This window comes from Mustela erminea, chromosome 10, assembly GCF_009829155.1.
Source record: "Mustela erminea isolate mMusErm1 chromosome 10, mMusErm1.Pri, whole genome shotgun sequence".
Taxonomy (NCBI): domain Eukaryota; kingdom Metazoa; phylum Chordata; class Mammalia; order Carnivora; family Mustelidae; genus Mustela; species Mustela erminea.
In genome coordinates, this window is record NC_045623.1 from 80,919,267 (window position 1) to 80,937,560 (window position 18,294).

Below are 18,294 nucleotides of genomic sequence, written 5' to 3' on the forward strand. Positions count from 1 at the left end.
CAGACAGGTCATTATCTTTCCATTTCTCACAATTGGGCTGAGCACGATTGAACCATGGGGGAACACAGTCCAGACGACAACATCATCTATTTTGAAGCAGAGGAAGATGAGCTGACCCCCGATGACAAGATGCTCAGGTTTGTGGACAAAAACGGACTGGTGCCTTCCTCATCTGGAACTGTTTATGATAGGACAACTGTTCTCATTGAGCAGGACCCTGGCACTTTGGAGGATGAAGATGACGATGGACAGTGTGGAGAACACTTGCCTTTTCTAGTAGGGGGTGAAGAGGGCTTTCACCTAATAGATCATGAAGCAATGTCCCAGGGTTATGTGCAACACATTATCTCACCAGATCAGATTCATTTAACAATAAACCCTGGTTCCACGCCCATGCCAAGAAATATCGAAGGTGCAACTCTCACTCTGCAGTCGGAATGTCCAGAAACGAAACGTAAAGAAGTAAGTAAAACAGTGGGTGAGGGCCCAGTTTCGGTTTGGAGAAAAGTTCTTACCCAACTTGTGTTGGCAGTTTTAGCTGGGGAATAAAGGAGTCCCCGGAATGAGGACCTGCAGTGGCTTTACTTGTCAGCAACACATGTGCTTCATGTTTTGTTCTGACTGCTTTCTGGAACTTTTTAGTTTGTATGGCCACATTGAAATTTGGGAAAGCTAAATTACAATGTTTCAAATTTTCCTTCCCAGATCATAAATAAAATAGAAATCTCACTGAGGTAAGTCCATGTTTTTGATGCTGAAATAACTAGATTTGGCTTATTTCTGGGGTGTGGATAAATGGTTTGTTTTGGAGATGAGTATCTGCCTAGAGTATGCTTTATTTTCATAGTGAATATTTGATGAATAATAAGGCCTCGCTGTCTTCCGTAAAAAATTCAGGCAAGAGACAGTAAATGAGAGTAGGTTATCTAAAATAAGTGTTCATGCTCGTACTTAGCAACAGTGAGTAAGGCAATGTATGTCACGATGGTTGGAAAACTATAAAGCCTTGTACAAATTGTACCGGTGTGGTGATCATTAGCAGAATGAAAGATACGGTTTAAAGGTAGTGATAGACATTATCTAGGAACTGATTACAAGTCCATTAGAAAAAAACAGATAACTGGTAGTCGCAGCGTCAGGGACTCAATGTAAGATGTTACCAGACAGACATAGGGTAAATCATTGAGCAAAGTATTTTTCTCTTATGCTGTAATTAAGGTCTTGGAATTGGAGAATTTTATTATTCGTGCCATATGGCTTTTCCACTGTTAGCCATAGAATCTCAGAGCTGGAAGCAGCCTGAGAGAAACCATCTCGTCCTACCTCCCACCTCAGGCAGGAATTTCTCTACAGCATCTCTGCCATGAGTTCATCCAGGCTCTGCTTGAACACTTGCAGAATGACGAGAGCACGATGTTTCACCACTCAGCCTCCTGCATTTGTTGGCCAGCTCTGATTGTTAGAAAGCTTTTACTTGTATAGAGCCAAAAACCTGCCTTCCTGCAGCCGCTGCCCACCGGTTCTACCTTCCTGAATACAGCAAGTTAAACCTTCCTGTGACAGGATAACAGATATTTAAAGATCATGGCTTTCTCTTTATCCTGTCTTGTACAGGCCGATCGCCTTGATTTACTTAAATATTCCTCTGTGACATTCTTCACTAGTTTCTCCTCAGTCTGGTCACCTTGGCTTATGTGAATTCTAGTTATCCAAAGTCTTCTTAAAATTCACCGTTGAGCACATTCTCCCAAATGTGAGGCAACCAGCACTGAATACTGTGTGATTCTTACCTCCTAATCTGGACACTCTCCTACAGTTGCAGTATAGTTTGTATTTTATTAGCAGTGACATCATACTTACTCTTAGCTTGTACTTGGAAATCTCTAGAATAGTGGTTCTTAACTGAGGGCATTTTTGTTCCCCAAAAGACATTTAATAATGTGTGGAGCCATTTTTGGTCGTCACACTGGGGAAGTGCCACTGGAATCCAGTGGGTGGAGGCCAGTGATTCTATTAAACATTCAACAATGTACAGGACAGCCTCCTGCAACAAAGAATGATCTGGCTCAAAATGTTGATTGGGTGTTTTCCAATAAAACTTCATTTACAAAACAGGCAGTGGGCTAGAGTTGACCCATTGGCTGGAGTGCGCCTACTCCTGGACTAGAACACAGGGCTTAGGAAGTATTGAAAATAAGGATGGAAGGGTAGCAGAGATCCAGATATGGGAGGCAGTGATAACATCCTAAGGGGTTTGGACTGTGTTCTGGAAATAGTGGGAAACCACTGAATGTGTCTGAGCTAAGGAGTGATGTGGTTAGAGTAGCACTTTATGAAATACTACTCTTGTAGCAGTGGTAGCTTGATTGCCCAGTTAGGAGGTAGTCGTAGTTTAGAATAGAGTTTCATTTGGGTGTGATGAAGGATAATGGTCTTGTAAGTGAAAAGAATCCAGAGCTTTTGTTGAACTGCAAGATAACTTTATATTTTATTGGTGTTTGAAGAATGAGCCATGAGTTGGGTACGGTTCAGTGGATTCATCCATTTTTCCAAGTATGTCGGGTTTTTTTCTCTGTCTTAGCTCAGGGACCACACAGAGGATTGTTGGAGCTTCAAGACTTGGATGTTGAGTAGCTAGAGTAAACCGTGGTAGGTGCATGAACAGAGGGCATTCGACTGCCATGTCAGGCTGAGGAGAAAGTGGCGGACTGCACTGCTCGCCTCACCATCTGGGAATAGTGAGATCATGAGAGGAATCAGGAAGAGGAGGAAGTTTGGTGGGCGACTGATGAGCTTCTTTGGAGTATAGTGAATGTATAGTCCTTGAGGAAAAGTAAAGTGAACAAGTTGAGAAGCCCATTGAAAATGTGGATCTGAAGTTGAAAACTAGTTCAGGATTCCCAAAGGGTTCAAACCGTGCATTGGCGGTTTACTCAAGGGAGGAGTCAGAGTTGGTCTGCAAATGTAAAGGCTAAAAAGATAAAGAGGAACCAAAGATCACGTAGTCAAAGAGATGGATAGAATTGGAATACAGTGTTGTGGAAGGCGAGGGAAGACTCTCAGGGAATGGGGCTGTTCCCCTGTGACCCTGCAGAGGGATTGACGGGCGGAAGAGAAGCCATTGGTTCTGCTCTCTCGCACCATGAGAAGACTTTCTGTAGAGCACTGGGGGCTGAAGCCAGATTTCCAGTGATGGAGAAGTGAGTGGGTGGTGAGGAAACCGGAGGCAGGAAGTGTGGTGTGTGTGTGTGTGTGTGTGTGTGTGTGTGTTTTACTATGGTATTTGGAGGAAGAGTGATGAGGTAGTAGCAACTCAAGGGGGATTGAATCATTTCTTTAGCACAGAATATGTGAACATGGCTTAGAGCCTAAACTTGAAGCCATCCTCAGTTAATGATTACTATGTGAAAGTCTTTGAGAACAAATGTTTGGGAAACATTAAGTTAAATCGAGATAGAGGCTTATTACAGAATTTCTCAGAGCTTTTGGTGTGTTAATAACTGCGAAGGAAGGAAATGCGGACTTCTCCAAATACTTTGAACTTGGGAAACCATTTTCACGTGTCATTTCCAGGGTCGGTATTTTTGTGGAACGCATTTTGGGAAATGCTGATCTAGGCAGGAAAGGAGGAGATGGTAGGGAGGGAATGATATTATGCAATCACTTATATGAGCTGTTACTTTGTCACTCCGGGCTCCAGATCTTCCTTGACTCATGGTTTGGTTGTGTTTCAATAAACCAATCAGCAGTTGAAAATATCATGGAAAGTGTGTTGTAGACAGCTAACCTGTTGCTCTCATAGCTTAGCCTAGCCTACCTGAAACGTGCTTAGAACTCTTACATTAGCCTGTAGTTGGGCAGAGTCATCTAACATGGCCAATTTTGTAATACAGTGTTGACCCGCTTATGTAATTGATTGAATACTGTACTGAAAGTGACAAACAATGGCCGTATTGGTACAGAATGGCTAGAAGTATATTGGTTGTTTACCCTTATGATGATGGGACTGACAGGGAACCACAGCTCCCTGCTAGTGCCGAGCAGAAAGTACCCTGCCTCATACTGCTAGACTGGGAGGAATCCAGATTCACAATCTGAAGTACAGTTTCTCCTGGATGTGTATTGCTTCCTCACCACTGTGTGGTTGAACCGTCATAGTTTGGGGACTGTACTTGCAAGACTGGTTTACCATCCATTGATGGCTTTAGGTCTTGAACATCATGTTGAGTAGATAAGGTGAAGGATACCATGAACACTTTGTTCAATCTACTATGGATTTAGCTTGCTGTACTTTCATCCCACCATATTGTTCCAGTCTGTTTGTGAAACCTACATGGAAGAGTCTAGAAACTTTAAAAAAATCAGTTGATACGGAGTTTGTTGGAGATGGAGGGCGCCGCATCAGTGGCTTTTAGTCTTTGAAAATGTTACTGAATGACCAGGCCTTCAGGAGACTTGCCTTCCTGAGGCACCATCTTACCTTAGCTTTTGCTTCAACAGTGGTGGGGATGGGGGTGGGGAGGCACTTAAATCCTTTTAATTGGCCTAAAGAGGGCAATGTTTATGACTGCTTGATAATACTTCTCATGATTTCTGTACCTCCTCTTTTCCCCTTTTTTAAAACCCAGTGTTTTCCTTCCATCTCCATGTCCAGGTGTTACTCTTGAGAAATCAGATTATTTGATAACTAGTTAGTCTTCTTGGCTTCCCAAGCAGCTTATTTTCTGAGTCAGATTTTAGCCTGATTTTCCTGTTTACCCTGGATTGTTCTTTTATTTCCTGTAGTGTGTAGTTGGCTTACCTGTTACTTCACTTTTCCCCTTTTGCTTGTCTTGCGTAAAAATAAACCAACCAGAACTCGGCTACAGATACCGTCTTCTCCTCCTTCCACAGGCCCGCTGGTCATTCTGACTCTAATTTCTTGTATCTTCTTCTCATTCTTGTTGTCTTAACCACCATCCACCTGCGGGTATCTTTTGAGAAGTTTCCGATCAAAATATGTCATTCTACACAAGTCAGCATTCTAAAGGGGGTTGCTCCTTTAATGCCCTGCTCTGGGTTTCTGAGCAGCTGTGTTTCCTTTCGCTGGTTCAGGTAGCCCATGATTTCCCAAACTTTCTTGCATCCCTCCCTTTGCGAGAACCTGCCAGGACTCTCCAGTTACCTGTTCATCCACCTCTGTACGAACCATACTGGTAAACATAATGTACTCCTGTGGCTAGCTGACCCTGCCACTTTTCTGCTCGATAGCTGGCCAGGAAGTATGAAGAAAGCCAGGAACCCTGTACCAGTTATTTCTTCACGCGGCGCCAAAGTATTCCCGTGTGTTGACTGGAAAAGAATATCTTTTTTTTTTTCTACCAAGAAGCCCAGTTACAGAGATGCTTTGTGAATTAGGCTGCTTGCTATATTAGTCAGGGACACTCCAAGAGGAGTTTTGTGGGGGTTTTTTCCTCTTTAGTGTGACAAATTTTAAGTATAAGAATAAAGGGAGAATTTTGGCTGTGGTGTTTTGCAATCGCCCTTTACTTTGGGAGACCTAGTTCCAATTTCATTCCTCATTATCAGCCCCTCAGGCAGTGGAAGGATCCACTCTGACAAACCTGGATATTGCTGACTCTCCCAGAGGGGAGCTACTTGCTTTTAGTCTTCGCATACTGTGATTACATTTCTTCCTAGGCTCCATTCTGAACTCCCACAGAATTGCCATTCAGAACTGGGACTGTTGCTGCTTGAAATTTTGGTGTTAAGGAGCCATTCTCTCTTTCCACAAGCTTTTACTTATGGAGTCCCTACTTTTGTCCAAGATCAGGAAGGACAGAGAAACAGTTCCTGCCCTGAAGGGCTGGGACTCTAGCAGGGAGACTGCCAGAGGCTGTATGTGCAGGATTGGGGGGGAGGGATGTAGGAACCCGGGGCAGGAAGCATTTTCCATTTACCATGGGGAGAAGCCATCTCTGCACTTCCCTGCAAGTCTGTATGCGTGGTGGTAGCTCTCCATAGCCGTTGGCACTTGCGTCATTGAAGCCCCCTGGCCTGGAAGAGGGACAGAGTGGTTTTGTGTACATACTGGTTTTATAGCATGGTGCTTCAGGAATAAACAGATCTCAAATTGACATTTTATATAAGCTGTACCTCTTGGTTATTGTTAACATTTTGGTAGTGTAGGACATTGGAGAAAAAGCCCGAATTTTAATGTTTTTCTCATTTGAAAATCAAGCCTATTCTTGAAATTATTTCTTCTGTGATGTGCAAAGGGATAATTTAGACTTAGGTTCCATCTTTGCTCTGCTTTATTCTGTGTGGCCTTGGGCAAGCTGCTCTGTTTCCTCTTTTGTAAAATTGAAATAAAAATATCCCAGTTGCATTTTGTGAAGATTAGATGAGATTTATTCATATATAAATATACAGCAGTATATGTATAAAACATTGAGCCCAGTGTCTGGTTCACCGTGGTTGTTCAGTGAATGCTCATTTACTCTCTGTTCCTTATGGGCCCACGGGTTCTTAAAGGAGGTTCACAGGTAATCTCCTGTTTAAGAAGAGGTTAAAATGGCCTTCGTTAGGAACTCTTTGGGAAGCATTTTTTTTTCTGAAAACAAGGCGACAGCCTGCAGAATTCCCAGTAACCTCTGATTAGCTGAGCTGTTGTATTAATATCGCTGTGGAATGTGAACCTCTGTTTATAATCAGAAGTTTGTAGTCCTTCTGTGGGGTTCTGTGTGCACCAGCCCTTGCCACAGGTATTCCGCCACCTTTTTAATTGCGAGATAATTGACATGTGACATTTTATTAGTTTCAGATATACAACATAGTGATTCAGTATTTGTGCACACTGAAATGATCCCCACAGTAAGTCTTGTCACCACACATAGTTGCAGTTTTTTTTCTTCCGGTGAGAACCTTTTTTTTTTTTTTAAATTTTTATTTATTTATTTATTTGACAGAGAGAGAGAGATCACAAGTAAGCAGAGAGGCAGGCAGAGAGAGAGGAGAAGCAGGCTCCCCACTGAGCAGAGACCTCCATGTGGGGCTTGATCCCAAGACTCTGAGACCATGACCTGAGCTGAAGGCAGAGACTTAAACCTCTGAGCCACCCAGGCGCCCCTCGGTGAGAACTTTTAAGAACTGTTCTCTCAGCAGCTTTCAGGTGGCACCGTATGATACCATTACCTGCAGTCATCCTGCTGTGTGCTGTATCCCCATGACTTACTTGTTTTATAAGCTGAGGGCCCCTAGAGCTAAGGATCGAGGACTCCAGATATACCGGCTGTGGTGAGAGGGCCAGACAGCCAGCATCCGCGGAGCACCTGCGCAGGGGCTTCAGCATGGCTTGTATGTGATCTTCATAAGAATTTATGAAATAGGTACCGTAGCCCTCATTTTACAGATGAAGAAGACACGCTTAGTGTAGCAGGTGATAAGACATGAGGTTTGAACCAAGGATGTGCTGGATGCCAGAGCCTGTGCTGCTCTAACATAACACACCACCTTTGTAAGGACAGAGGGGAGACAGAGCCACCGAGGCCTGTTAGCCCTGAAACGGGGCAGCAGGAAGGCATTAGTTTTGCGAGTGTAAAAGGCTGAGGTGTGGGAAGTATTGTGTGACTCCAGCTCTGGTGGTAGGCGATGGGAGGCCTGTTGAAGAAATGAGGTCAGTCAAAGCTCTTGAATTTCCACTTTGAGGGGTGCCTCGGTGGCTCAGTGGGTTAAAGCCTCTGCCTTTGGCTCGGGTCATGATCCCGGGGTCCTGGGATCAAGCCTTGCGTCGGGCTCTCTGCTCAGCAGGGAGCCTGCTTCCTCCTCTCTGCTTACTTGTGATCTCTGTCTGTCAAATAAATAAAATCTTAAAAAAAAAAATTTCCACTTTGAGCTCTGTGGTTGCACATTGTACAGTAGAAGAAATGAGATCAGTGACAGCCTGGGAACAGAGTTGGTATCTGGGAGGTGGGTAGGTAGTCTCCAGGGTTGGGGAGGAGGAATGGGCAGCTCCAACAGCCATCAGGAGCAGGCCAGTTGTTGATTTGTGAGAATGTTTGTGCACTGGATGCTCAGGACCAGAGACTCCTCGAGTATGGGGCTGGTGAGGAGGGTCACATCTAGTTCTCTAGATCTCTCATTTCTTTTTCCTCCAGCAGAAACCCAGCCTTTTTATCTTTCTGAAAATTTTTAAGCTTTTGTCTCTTGGAGTCTAGTGTTTAATTTTCTCATTTTTGCTTGTCTCATTTACCTTTCCTTCTCTGATTCTGTTGACTTAACCAGGCAGTCATCTTTGTTAAATATTTCTATATTCTAGAACTACTCAGAACACCTGAGTAAAGCAGTATCAGTTCTCTGAAAGCTCATGCTTCTTGCCCATTATAACATTAGACCCTGTCCTCAGTGAGCCTACCCTGTGCACCCCCACCCCCAGCTCTTTAGCTTAGTAATCAACAAGTGTTAGAGGTCATACAGGAAAGTTAAGGTGATGGCAAGTCTTCAGCTCTTTTAAAGAAATGCAGTCTTTATTATCCAGTGGAATCGTCAGTGACATTAGGTCCATATTATAGACAATGCTAGTTAATTTTGAAGGTGAATTATGTGTCACCTCTTTCTTTAGATTCAGCTTGAGCATAACTTCTTTTGAGAAACCTTTCTCAGTGGCCCCCATGTCTAAGTTAGATTCTTTTCCCCTGTACTTCTGTTTTCACATCCATTATCAGCCCAACTTCTCATACCATATTGGTCTTGTCTCTCTGTTTGATTCTCCTTCTGACATTGAGCTCCTTGAGAGCATGGACTGGTTTTGCTGTATGCCTAGAACCTGGACAATATAATCCCTGCGACATTATTTTTTGAAAGCATGATAAACCTTACTTGTATTTAAATATACCGTATGTTGCAATACCTCTTCTCTGTAACCGTGAAAACTTAAATGTTTTTTGCAACTTCCTGTTCCGATCCAGTTTGAGGAGGTTTAGTTTTCCCTTTTGTGAAATTTAGTGCTATTTAAAAATGATTCTGAAAGACCCAGAATAATGACTTTCATTTATAGCCTCCCTCCTGATGGGGTAAGAGATTACTTGTCTGTTCAGCACATTAGCAGGGAGCAGGCATTGGCTTTGTCAGTGGGCCCGTCTCCCCAACCTTGAAACACAAATACCTTTCCCAGTCTGTGTCCTCTCCCAACTCTCTCTCCTCTCTCTCTCCTCAGCCAGGTTCCTTGAAAGAGTGGTTATATTCATGGTCTTTAGTTCCTTGCTTTCCCCCAACTGTTCAGCCTGTTACATTTTGGCTTCTGGTCCCTCTCCTCCAGTGAAGCTAATCTTGCTGGGGGGGCGCTTATGATCTAGTGAGTTAGGCGAACCCAAAAAATGCTTCAGTAGTCATCTCTGCTACATTTGACCTAGTTGACCATCCTTCCTTTGTCATTTGTCACTCTCTGTCACTACTTTCCTCAGCATTAAGTCTTGCTGGTTTGTGTTTGTGTTTGTGTTATCATTCCTTCATTCATTCAACAAATGTGAATGTGTGCCACTCCTCCACAAGGCCAGCCCCTGAGGCTGTGACCAACACAGATAAAGGCCCTGCTCTCATGGAGCCTGCAGTCCACCACGCGAGTAGCCATTCCTGCATTTAACTCAACAAGTGGTTATTTAGAGCCTCATGTTCTCCACCTACTGCTGTGCCCAGCAACTAAAGAGGTAATGATGTCAAGCAGTTCCTTGAGGAAGGAACTTTTTTTTTTTTTTTTTTTTTTTAAAGATTTTATTTATTTATTTGACAGAGAGAGATCACAAGTAGGCAGAGAGGCAGGCAGAGAGAGAGGAGGAAGCAGGCTCCCCGCCGAGCAGAGAGCCCCATGCGGGACTTGATCCCAGGACCCTGAGACCATGACCCGAGCCGAAGGCAGCGGCTTAACCCACTGAACTTTTAATGGAAGCTTGAGGTGGCCAAGTGGAAATCCTGGACAGGAGTAGGGGTTGGCAGGGCAGGGAGACAGGGAGGGGTGGTTAATGATTGATTGCACAGCTCTTATAAAGTGATCAGCGCAGTCGCATGGTAGGAATGAGAGTCTGCTCTCACCGGCCGCCATCGTTGATGCGCTCCGATGGAGACACACTACTCCTTTATTGCAGCTTCTCCTTCCTGGTCGGTGACTATTTTGAAATCTCTGCCTGGCAGAACTAGAGAGGTTTTCAGTCTTGATGGGAAATTAGGATATAGGCATGAGAGAATAGTTAATAATACAGGCTAAGTGCCACAAGGGAGGTATAGTTTAATATGATTGGAATTCAGAGAAGGGCACTGTCACTTCCACGTGTGTTGATCCTGGAGCACCTTGGAGGTAGTGAGGCCTGAATGGAAGGGAGAGAGAGACTCAGAAAAGCAGAGAAGGAAGCAGGCCTTTTCAGCAGAGAGAACGGGGAGAGAGCAGAGGCAGTGAGTGGGGATTCATTGTGGTGATTAGGGGAAGAGGGTCCTGTTGCCTCTAGGCTCAGACAGAGCCTCCTGCTGGGCTAATGGTGGAGTCACGTGGGGTTATGTGTGGGGAAGCGGAAGAGGACCTGTGGAGGGGTGACTTGACTATCAGGCAAAGGGACTTTAGCATCTGAGCATAGAGGTGGCATGTGGAGAATACCCTTTTAGAACAAATCTGGGAACGACTGGCGTCAGACCTAGGCACTGAGACATGAGAACACCTGGACTGGTAGGTCAGTCACTCAGTTCAGCAATTGTTGATGGAGCACCTCCTGTGTAGCAGCGGGAAGGCTGCCGAACAGAAAGTGAGCGGGCACTTGTGCAAGATTGTGTTGGGGGTTGGACAGATGAGACAGGGAGTGGGAGGGGAGATGGGAGGAGTTAGGGCTCCTCCTTTCCCCACACCCACAGGTTTTAGGGTTTGGCAGACTATGGCCCACGGGCCAAATTGTCTGGATGCCTGTGTGTGTAGAATGGTTTTTACATTTTTAAATGATTTGTTTTAAATCAGAAGGAGGGGCGCCTGGGTGGCTCAGTGGGTTAAGCCGCTGCCTTCGGCTCAGGTCATGATCTCAGGGTCCTGGGATCGAGCCCCGCATCGGGCTCTCTGCTCAGCAGGGAGTCTGCTTCCCTCTCTCTCTCTCTCTCTCTGCCTGCCTCTCCATCTACTTGTGATTTCTCTCTGTAAAAAAAAAAAAAAAATCTTTAAATCAGAAGGAGAATGGTATTTCATGATATATGAGAACTATATGAAATTCAAATCCCCCTGTCCGTAAATAAAGTTTTTCTGGAGCACAGCCTGGCTTGTCCATTCATACATTGTTTATGGCTACTTTCACATAGTAGCAGCAGGGTCGAGTGGTTGGATCAGAGTCTGCATGGCCCACAAAGCCTTAAATATGTACCATTTCGCCCTTGAAACCTTGTACGCCCTTGAACATACCTGTCCTTACCTCAGTCCCTCTCAGTTCTCAAGCTATCTGTGCCTCTTCCCATCTGAGGCTTTTCCCTCCACCAGCCTTTTAAATATTCTTCTCTTCTTTATATTCCTCTCAGGTCCTCAGCTTCTCTTTTTTCCCAGGACCTTTCTTCTTCCAGATGTGCTCAGGACCTACCCTACTCAAAAAAAAGAAGAAAGAAAAAAGGAAAAGAAGGAAGGAAATGGGCATCAGCTCAGAAGCCCACTCTTGCTCCTGCTGTCCATCTGTCATGTCTGCCTCCCATTAACCTTCGATTTATTTACTTTCTTCCAGACCTCGGGCCCCAGTAGTCCATGAAAACTAGACTTGCTAAGCCATTAGGGATTCCTAGTGCTGGATCCAGGATTTCCTGAGTCGCATCTTCCTTACTTTCCCGGACATTTCATGTTTTGATCATTCTTTTTCCCTGAGATCCTTTTTCTGTTGGCTTCTGTGCCATCGTTCTCCTTGGCGACTCTTCCTGTTTTCCCCGCCCCTCTCCCCACTCACCCATAGTGGCTTCTCTTTTACCAGCACCTTACGCATTGGTGACTTAGCGAGGTCTAGCCTTTGTCCTCTTACAAGAGCTGTTATTTTATTGTATGCCTATGATATGCCTGTCACTATATTTAAATGCTTTATGCAAATTATTCCTGGTCCTTACAACAGACCTAAAAAGATAGGTTTTGTTTCCTTCATGTTATAAATAGGGAAAGTGAGGCTTAGTATGCTTAAGTAATTTTCCCAAGATTACATAATAAGTGCAGAACCCGAGCCTGCTTTGGTATATAGGTAAAGTCAGCTATGTGTACCGATGACTCCTGCCATAGGCTTTCCTTTCAGCTTCCAGCCTGTATGTCTATCTACTAGAAATTTCTACCTGGAAGTCCTGGCAGCACTTTACAGCCAACTCATCATCTCTTCTCCACTCTCCATCCATCCCCAACTTGGTGGCATGACCATCTGTTCAGTCATCCAGGCCATACTCTTGACTTCGACTTTGCCCCCCCTCACCCCTTCCGCTCCTCAGTACCCAGTTGCTGCTACTGCCAGTTATTCCTACCCCTTTTTCTGTTCTTTTACTCTTCCAGTCCATCTTCCACTAGGCTGCCAGAAGGATCTCTCATAAACCGCAGATCTGATATGTTGCTCTCTTGGTTGAAATCTGTTGGTGAGCCCCCATTGTTCTACTCTTCTACTCCAGGGCTTGACTAAGGAGAACTCACCTTATTTTTCTAGATCCTTCTCCTTCCAGCCTCTTACATGCTACAGGTATGTTTGTGGTTCCCTGTACCAGCACACCTATTCCTCTTTCCATGCAGTTCCCAAGGTGTCACCTCTTTTTTTTTTTAATCTGAGAGGGGGTTGCAGATGGAGAGGGAAAAGCAGACTTCTTGCCGAGCAGCGAGCCCAATGTGGGACTCAATCTCACATCCCTGAGATCATGACTTGAGCTGAAGTCAGATGCGTAACCTACTGAGCCACCCAGGTGCCCTGTGTCCCCGCGCTTTCTAGAATGCCCTTCTCTTCCTGTTTTATCTGCAGAACACGTTTTCAGTTTATCCCTAAAACAAACTGGCAACTGAAAAAAAAAACCACCTCAAAGAGAGGACCTCAGCTTCTGAGCCTTTACTACTTCCAGTCTTTCCAAGAACAGTTAGGTTTCCCCTTTTTATATTCCCCAGCCCCCTTGGGCAAATATCTGTTGTCCAGTTCAGCACAGTTTGTAATAATTTGTGCACCTCAACCTCCTAAAAATTGGCACTCCTTAAAAGCAGCGAATTTTGTCTGGTTCCTTTGTTTATCTCATATGGTATCTAGCTTGTTTCCTGGGACCTGCTAGTTCAGTAATTGTGCAAGGAATACTAACGGTGTAGCTGGAGATGCGGACTGAGGCTTTGGAGCAAGGTCAGGTCAAAGAATGGAGATGTTGGCAAAAGCTGAAGAGTACAATGTGCTATCACCCTGGTTTGTACGGCGTCACGTCTACCGCGGGTTCTCTCAAATGTTTGATCTCGTTTCGTTCCGCTCCACAGCACCGTGAGACAGGCGGGTCACACATTAATACTCGTTTGAGGGGCGCCTGGGTGGCTCAGTGGGTTAAAGCTTCTGCCTCGGCTCAGGTTATGATCTCCGGGTCCTGGGATCGAACCCCGCTCCCTCCACACACACACACCCCCCCCCCCCCCCCCCCCCGCCCTGCCTCTCTGCCTACTTGTGATCTCTCTCTCTGTCAAATAAATAAATAAAATCTTTAAAAAAAAATACTCATTTGAGAAATAAAGAACTGAGCCTCAGCGAATCAAAATGACCTGCGGAATGTCTGGAACATAAAAGTGTAGGAAATTCAGTCTCCTCCAGCCGCGTATGAGGCTGTTGCCCACTGCATGGGGGCAGGCAGGGGAGGGTCTGGGAGGGGAGCGGTAAGTTCCAGAATAAACCTACACATCACTGGGCAGGGAAAGGCGTGGCTCAGAGGAGGAGAAGATAAAGAGAGCCTGGTGGAACTGCTGTGCTGTGAAGGACAGGTTTTCAGGAGGGGAGGGTGATGGGGGAGGTTTGCAAATAAGGGAAGGCAAATGGCGAAGGATGGAAGGGTCTGGCCACTGGGAAGTGCAAGAGAATAATTTCATGCAGTGAAAGCAGCTTGCCAAGTTGTTAAGGAGTATGTGGGCCTCGAGGGAGATGGAGGCGCACATGTATGCCACCCTCTCAAGAAGTTTGGCGGTGAAAGTGAAACCGAGAGGCTGGCATTTTGAGAAATGTCATATACCAGCAAATACTCTTGAGAAATTCATACAGTATTTTCATTTCGTGGACTTGGAACTTTGCAGTGGAAGCTATGCTAGGGAGATACTGCTTGATGACTGAGTATATTAGTGTCAGGGTGGTTTAGACCCAGTTTTACATTGGTCAGTTCCCGTCAAGGTGGGCTGCCATAAGGCAGGGTTTGTTTTTTGTTTTTTTTTAATTATTCTATTTATTTATTTGACAGACAGAGATCACAAGCAGGCAGAGAGGTAGGCAGAGAGAGAGGAGGAAGCAGGCTCCCCACGGAGCAGAGAGCCCGACGTGGGTCTCCATCCCAGGACCCTGGGATCCTGACCGAGCAGAAGGCAGAGGCTTTAACCCACTGAGCCATCCAGGCGCCCCAAGGCAGGGTTGTTTAATCAAGCCTGAAAACAAAGCCAAGGGATGCCTGGGGGGTGCAGTCAATCAAGCATCCATCTCAGCCCTTGTTTTCAGCTCAGGTCCTGATCTCAGGGTCATGTGATCTCAGGGTCAGGAGATGGAGCCCTGTAGCAGGCTCTGCGCTCAGCGTGGAGTCTGCTTAAGACTCTCTCTGTCCCCACCCCCTGCACACACAGTCTGAGTCTCTCTTTTTCTTTCTAAAATAAATCTTTAAAAAAAAAAAAAAGGCTAAATGTTATTTTGCTGTAGGTGATTGTGACAGTATGGACCCACCTTTAGATGCCGGACGTGTACTAGAGTTGGAAAACCCCTTTCTTATATTCATTTAGAATATTCATCTGTCTATAGGCTTCTCTCATCCTTATGACTTACTCTTTGTTCTGGCGTGATTCGATCAAGGGAAAGATTCCCTTGCTTTGTTGCTAGAGGTGGTTTTCTGATAGGAGCCTCAGTGTGTCGTCCACATTTCTTGGGAGACAGACTCTGGGAGGAGTTAGGCCTTGGGCAGCTCTTTTGTCCTGTTGATGAGGTGTCCTTTGTCTGCCAGGTAAAGCGGTACCAGTGCACCTTTGAGGGCTGTCCCCGCACCTACAGCACAGCAGGCAACCTGCGCACCCATCAGAAGACTCACCGAGGAGAGTACACGTTTGTCTGCAATCAGGAGGGCTGCGGCAAGGCCTTCCTCACCTCCTACAGCCTCAGGATCCATGTGCGAGTGCACACGAAGGAGAAGCCATTTGAGTGCGACGTGCAGGGCTGTGAGAAGGCGTTCAACACGCTGTACAGGTCGGCCTCTTCTCCAGCCCTTGCCCCTGCCCTTGTGATTACAGAGTCCTCTCCTTGCCTAGTGCAGATGGGCACTTCCAGCGCTTGAAAGGGCGCGGCTGGGGGGGCACCTGGGGGCTCAGTCCATTAAGCATCCAACTCTTGGTCTCAGCTCAGATCTTGATCACGGGTCCGTGAGTTGAAGCCCTGTGCTGGGCTTTGTGCTGGGTGTAGCACCTACTTAAAAATAAAATGAAATGCACAGCTGTGCTATCCCAACTGTTTAAAATTCTCTGGAGGAACTAGTTACTTAAAGATTGACCTATATGGAGTTGGTTAAAAAGGACAGTACATTTTATATTCAGATTTGCCTCTCCTGGAGTGACATACTGACCTGGGGATTTTATTTATTTATTTATTTATTGATTTATTGATTTGATTTGATTTTTTCATTTGACAGAGATCACAAGTAGGCAGAGAGGCAGGCAGAGAGAGAGGTAGAAGCAGGCTTCCTGCTGAGCAGAGAGCCCGATGCGGGGCTCGATCCCAGGACCCTGGGATCACGACCTGAGCTGAAGGCAGGGGCTTTAACCCAGTGAGCCACCCAGGCGCCCCTGACCTGGGGATTTTAATACTTGCACTGTTGTTTCCCCTTGGCTTAGGATCTTGTCCAAAGCCTTCTGTCATTTTCTTTCCTTCATCACCTTGAAGTTAACTTTTTTCTACCACACTTTGGCCAGTTCTCTTTTACACTGTTTGTATCAGGAGGCTCCTGTTAGTCTTCAACTTTGGCAAGATCTAACACTTAGGAAGCACTCACCCTGCGCTAAGCACTGTTCTGAGTGCGAATCCTCATAGCACTGATAGTAAGAAGTAGAGAGGTTTACTGGTTGGAGGGCTCTACCCAGTAGGAAGTGGGACCAGGATTTGAGTCCTAGGCAGTTTGGCTGCACAGTCACACTCCTACCACTAGGCTACATACGTCTCTGAATTTCTCTTCAAGCAAGAAAACGGGGGATACTAATATATTAAGGATGTAGGGTTCCCACACCCTGGATCCTGAAGCACATTAAGCTAACGGGGGTGGGGCTCTGTCCTACATTATGCAAATGCCGGAGGGACTTTGTCTCTTGGGCTGTCTCTTAGGCTGAAAGCACATCAGAGGCTTCACACAGGGAAAACGTTTAACTGTGAATCTGAAGGCTGCAGCAAGTACTTCACCACACTCAGCGATCTGAGGAAGCACATCCGAACACATACAGGAGAAAAGCCATTTCGGTGAGTCGAACTGCTCTCTGTTTGTCGCTGACCAGGTTGCAGCTGGATGTCTCCATGGGCCCTGACATTTTTCAAAGCAGAAAGAAAATTCCCTCTGCTAGTTCTTTGGCGGCCACAACCCACTCCTGCATACAGGAGGGGGTGGTGATGGGTTCTAAGAGCATCCTTACTCGGGACCCTAGTGATGGCCTTTCTGCCTCAGGTTTTCCCTTTCTCAACAGGCATTTGTTGAAACTCACTTAAGATGGGAGGCACTTTTATTGGTGCTAGAGAAATACTAAGACACATGCTCTTCTCTTGGGAACGTAGTCTGGTGAGAAAGTACTAAGTAACAGACAGTATGAGAACAAGGTGCATAGATGACTTCAAGCACAGCGGAAGGGAGAGCTGCCTAAAGATCTAGGTGGGTAGGGGAGGAGGTGAGAGGGGAGATGAAGGGTAAGAATGCAGGGTTTTTATTTTGCATGTTGAGTTGTTGCCTTGTAATTCATCTGTATACACACACATAGAGAAGCAACCATTTTTGTTTGTATTTCAGTCTGTATATACCTGTGCCCATGTGTATATTGAACACATCCACGTGTAAATGTGTATGTAATCTTGAAGGAAGGACGTGTATCATTTCCCTTCTTCTCCGCTCACAGCATAGGGTCTGGTTCTGGGCATTCAGTGGGGATTCAAAAACATTTTGAACAAATGTTCAAATTTTGAACAAATGATCATATGACATTTTTAAAATAAGATAATCAGCTTGTAAGGATTCTGCCTAAATACAGTATAGATGTATTACTGAAAATTGTTCATAAACATTGTCTCTGAAGTGTGGCAGGAGAGACTTTACATACATGGCATCGCAATGCTACCTTTCCCCTCTCAAGTCACTCATCTCATCAGGATCCTTAGACTTTGCCCTTGTCTTCAGGGGCAGTCAACTTTTTTTTTTTTTTTTTCAGATTTTATTTATTTACTTGACAGAGCAAGAGAGTACAGACAGGGGGAACAGCAGAGAGAGAGGGAGAAGCAGACTCCCTACCAAGCAGGGAGCCCAGTGCGGGACTCGATGCCAGGACCTTGAGACATGACCTGAGCCGAAGGCAGACACCCAACCATCTGAGCCACCCAGGCACCGCATGGGGCAGTCAACTCTTAAACATCAGCTGAATGGAATTGTGTTTTAAAATTTAAGTTTCAGGACGCCTGGGTGGCTCAGTTGGTTAAGCAGCTGCCTTCGGCTCAGGTCATGATCCCAGTGTCCTGGGATCGAGTCCCACATCGGGCTCCTTGCTTGGCAGGGAGCCTGCTTCTCCCTCTGCCTCTGCCTCTGCCTGCCTCTCTGTCTGCCTATGCTCGCTCGCTCTCTCTCCCTCTATCCCTGACAAATAAATAAATAAAATCTTAAAAAAAAAGAATTTTTTTAAATAAATAAAATAAAATTTAAGTTTCATTCCTGAGCATAGCCCCTCTAACGGCAAGAGTATTTATTTATTTATTTATTTAGTAAGTAAGTAAATAAGCTATATGCCCAACATGGGGCTTGAACTCACAACCCCGAGATCAAGAGTTGCATGCTCTACCGATTGAGCCAACCAGGCACCCCTAAAAGCAAGAGTATTTAGATTCTAGTTGGTTACTCTCCAGA

At 45.4% G+C, this 18,294-nt stretch overlaps 1 protein-coding gene across 2 annotated transcripts in view; it reads left to right on the top strand.

Moving 5' to 3' along the window:
• MTF1 (metal regulatory transcription factor 1) overlaps window positions 1-18,294 on the top strand; it is a 42,139-nt gene that overhangs the window by 1,696 nt on the left and 22,149 nt on the right. For both annotated transcript variants that reach the window (XM_032361214.1, XM_032361215.1), the window contains exons 2-4: window positions 4-462; window positions 15,160-15,398; window positions 16,524-16,655. In XM_032361214.1, coding sequence (XP_032217105.1) covers window positions 55-462; window positions 15,160-15,398; window positions 16,524-16,655 — 779 coding nt within the window. In that variant the 5' untranslated portion in view covers window positions 4-54. The remainder of the gene's footprint in view (window positions 1-3; window positions 463-15,159; window positions 15,399-16,523; window positions 16,656-18,294) is intronic.